The sequence below is a fragment of the Ciona intestinalis genome, unplaced genomic scaffold, assembly GCF_000224145.3.
Source record: "Ciona intestinalis unplaced genomic scaffold, KH HT000508.1, whole genome shotgun sequence".
Classification (NCBI taxonomy): domain Eukaryota; kingdom Metazoa; phylum Chordata; class Ascidiacea; order Phlebobranchia; family Cionidae; genus Ciona; species Ciona intestinalis.
Genome location: NW_004190829.1, coordinates 3819 through 7930, shown reverse-complemented (window position 1 = coordinate 7930; position 4112 = coordinate 3819). Strand labels below are relative to the sequence as shown.

The following is a 4112-nucleotide window of genomic DNA, read 5'->3' as shown; positions in this document are numbered from 1 at the left end:
TAGCGGCCGAATTATGTCGCTTTTGTATGTGCTTATATAGCGAATTAAAACTTAATACACGTGAAGAAGATTTTGTTTTAAGAAATCCCACCACACATGCACTGCATGTTAGTGGTGTTGAAATGGACAGCACATTGTCTTGTGCATACGGTGTACTTGAAAGTTGTGCATTTTCATCAGTAATTGGTTTTTCCCCTGTTACGTCTTTGCCACCAGATATTATGCATGACTGCATGGAAGGTGTACAGCAGTATTTTTTGCAATACCTTTTTAGACACTTATCTTCAGAAAAAATTTGTTCTATCAGTGAATTAAATGAAAAGCTTAGCTGCTTTCCATATGGACCAACAGACTACAAGAATAAACCGAGGAGTCTACCAGGACAAGTTGTTCGTGTTAATGGAAAATTTTCAATGTGTGCAAGTGAGACGTGGTGCTTGTTTAGGCTAATCCCACTTGTTGTGGGACAGCTTGTTCCAGAAGGAGACAAAGCATGGAAGTTGTATTCTCTTTTGGCAGAAATAATGGAAATTGTTTTTGCACCTAAAATTGATGTAATGCATGTGAATCACTTAAAATTGTTGATTGATGAATTTTATTGTTCATTTCTTAAGGAAGCAGAAGACTTAATCAAACCAAAATTTCACTTTCTCCTGCATTATCCAAGACTTATAGCATATTATGGTCCTTTAAGGCACTTGTGGTGTATGAGATTCGAGTCGTTTCACAGGAAGTTAAAAAAAATAGCGAAAGTGTCACAAAACTTTAAAAACATTTGTTTGACAGTTGCACAAAGATTGCAGTATGGAAAATGTTACGAACATTTTAGTGGAACATGTATAGCAGAAGTCAATGAAGTTGGTAATCAAACTGTAACTAATTTAAACAATTTTGATACCAAAATATCCACTTTTCTTTTGTCTTTGACACCTCACTGCGCAGATAGTGTTTTGTATTCTGCCACTAGTGTCCATATAAATGGTGCAAAGTATGTGTATGGAAATGTTTTTTTACTTGACATAAATAATGAATTACCTGTTTTTGGCCAAATCAAGGATATTATTATTTATCATCAATATGTGGTAATTGTTTGTGTATATGTACTTGCTAAAAGTTTTGACAGACATTTGCACTCCTACATAGTTAGCACTACAGAGGAGTTAGTATTTCTGCAACCCGGATTTGAATTAAATTATCACCCCCTTGATTTATATGACATAGGTGATAAAAAAGTTATTCGTCTCAGACACACACTTGTGCAACAATAGGCTTAAAAATGATAAATGCGTTTATACAGCACTAACCCTGTGTTTCTTGTTTAGATTTTCAGTATGGCTTGTATGCCTTGTAAATATCTAGTTGTATTTAACAGTACAAAAAAAGTTATTACATGCAACAAAACTGAAATCCCTGACAAAATAATGGACAGTTTCAAACTTGATCAAGGTTTTGATATGAAATTGTTTGATGAGGATTTTGAAGAATGGGTTAGTATATCCGACAACTTGAATGAACTCCCGTCAAAAGGCAAGCTTCGTGTTGTAACTGAAGGTACTTTCATTCCACTATTGTGTAAAGGATGATAATGATTTAACCCCTGTTTTTAATTACAGAGGATGTTGAATCCGATTGTACTGTACCATTAAATACTTCGTCGGAATCGGAAGAAAGCATGGCACGTGGGGAAACAAGTAAATCATGGCTGTTATCATACTCTCTGCCAAAGTTCCCTGCATTCATTTCTGACATATTGGAGACAAACGAAGAAATATCGACACACACTAGAAAAAAGATTGGACAAATCATTTTTGATTCCATGGCTTGTTACACACTGTATGTATATTTTGTTATTGTTCTTTAAAACTTCTTTCATATAAAGTTAGTATTAATTTATGTTGCAGATATCCCACTTCATTTGAATATAAATCTGTTTGCATGGCACTGTTAAAAAAATATCCGAACCTGGCCGATAAGAGTACAAAAGATGTTACAGTTACGTTTTATATAATAGTGATTTGACTCATTTTAAAAACTTTATAATATGCAGGGTACATGGCTAGTAAGTCTTAGACAAAGGTTCAGGGATATGCGAAGACCCATGTATAACAATGATACAGTGAAAGCTATGAAAAGGAAATATGGTTTTCATGCTAGGAGAGACGATGACCAGTTACAATCAGCAAAGCGTGTGTTTGTGGTAGGTATAGTTTGGTTTGATGTAGTATGCATTAAGGCAAGGTTTGAAATTTCACAGGCATCCGATTGTACGGAGGATGCAACAAGTATCAAACTACACATAAAAGCCTTGGATGCCGAACTTAAGAAAAAGGAAAGAAATCTTGATATATTGCAAGACAGAATGTCCAGAACTTACAGCATACGCAGAAAAGAGGTTCAGGAAGGGGACTTAAGTATTTTGGACATTATATCAAAGTACTCCGCTTTAAGATTACCATTATGTGTGAGTAACATGTCGTCAGCTTTGTATTGTTATTATTTGTATTCTACTAATATTGTGTGTTTCAGTTTCTGGAAGAAGCACAACGTGTTTTCAAAGCTGATATACAAGCTAAGTTAAATGCAGTGAATCCTAACATTTGGAAAAAACTGGGAAACTTAACTAAAATTGCCAAACCATGTGAATTGGATAAGTGGATGGTTGATGGTAAGCACAAGTGAATTTTGCATGTGTTGTCTTATTTTGGAACATGGTGAAATTTATTCCTCATGAAATTTAATTCAATTTTTTTTTTACTTTAACAGAAAAGAGTTTGGCACTACTCTTTCTTCCAAGAGTATTTAAAGAAGAAACAGAACTTTACATGATCTATAACATGGTTTGTAATTTCTTACAAATTCCTAGAAAGATTTTCATTTTACTTACATACAAATTTCCTGCAGAAAAAGGAGGAATTGTGGCTTCCAGAGAGTCCCTATCCATGTATGGTCATTTCAAAAAATGAAATTGGCATATATGTTCAAAGGGTTTTTTTGTTCAACGCTGAAAATGCAAACGCAGCTGCAGTGATGGTTTTTGCATGTTATTGGGTTTTTGATATTGAATTTCCCAAAAAAAATCGTAAATCTTTGTCACTGTTGGCCGCCTTGGCCGAAATAGAGGAAAACGTTAGCACGCCTGTGCAGCGCATTTTGAACACAATACGTTGAATACTTTTGTATGTGCTAATAAAAATGACGTTCTTTAAATTATAACGGGGTGTTTGTTACCCGGTCAGGGGTGGAAAAAAAGCATCCTGGACGACGTTCAGCAGGGTGGAAACCCACACGCTGGGTTTCCGGTAAAGGTGGAAACCACCAACATAGGGGTGTTTTAGTGGGACCACCCTTGCGGGTGGTGACTACGATACTGTTTGATTTACAGTGTACATGCTCGAATGACGTAGGACGCATGACGTGCGGTCCCGTGACGCCTGTTAAAACTCAAGTAAACGAAGCGAGTCGTCGTGACGCAACCAAAAACAAGAGAACCTAGCCCTAATGAATGGGCACGTGCTGCAAACATTATCGTTGTTATTATATGCGCGTCGGTCTTGGCTTGTAGGATTTGTGGTAGCGAAATCGAATGCGTTTTCATTAATGGACTAACTCGGGAAAGCTTTTTAAAAGTTTATTAGGGAAAATGCAAACTCAGATAAGTCGAGAACAGTAAAGTACGAGGTCGAAGTTAGGCAAATAACCATTCTGGTACACCAAAGGACAGATGTAACAAATAATCTCACAGCCACTATAAGTCTTGGTCCGATCGCTTTGGGGTAATTCTTCTGGTGTCCGTGTTGCCGTAAGACACGACACCCAATAAGGGTATTAAGCCAAACAGTATCAAAAATGTGACCATGAAGCCCATAACTTTGATGTCCGGACCACCAGAAGGGATAACAGTAAAGTTGCCACATACCTGAAATTACAGTTCTGTTAGATACATAAAACGTAGAAATATGGGGACAGCTGCATGTAGTAAAAGCAAATCCGAACGATTGCACTTTAATGTATTGTAAGCTATAGGTAAGAACTTCGCTAGCTTTAAAAATAGTCATATTAAGATAGTCTCATTTATGCTCCTGTGCCTTCCTACTACTTTACCTGCAATCTGG

The 4112-nt window shown here is 36.5% G+C and overlaps 1 protein-coding gene across 3 annotated transcripts in view; it reads left to right on the top strand.

Moving 5' to 3' along the window:
- zf(c2h2)-60 (zinc finger (C2H2)-60) overlaps positions 1 to 3210 on the top strand; it is a 5034-nt gene extending 1824 nt beyond the window's left edge. Inside the window, exons 1-8 of one of the 3 annotated variants that reach the window (XM_002126426.5) lie at positions 659 to 1551; positions 1614 to 1833; positions 1902 to 1992; positions 2048 to 2197; positions 2255 to 2461; positions 2527 to 2665; positions 2764 to 2837; positions 2902 to 3210. In XM_002126426.5, coding sequence (XP_002126462.2) covers positions 1332 to 1551; positions 1614 to 1833; positions 1902 to 1992; positions 2048 to 2197; positions 2255 to 2461; positions 2527 to 2665; positions 2764 to 2837; positions 2902 to 3168 — 1368 coding nt within the window. In that variant the 5' untranslated portion in view covers positions 659 to 1331 and the 3' untranslated portion in view covers positions 3169 to 3210. Of the gene's footprint in view, positions 1552 to 1613; positions 1834 to 1901; positions 2462 to 2526; positions 2666 to 2763; positions 2838 to 2901 lie in introns of those variants that run through there. The other 2 variants (XM_018816677.2, XR_003397202.1) reach the window with 2 other exon arrangements.
- The last annotated feature ends 902 nt before the right edge of the window (positions 3211 to 4112 follow it).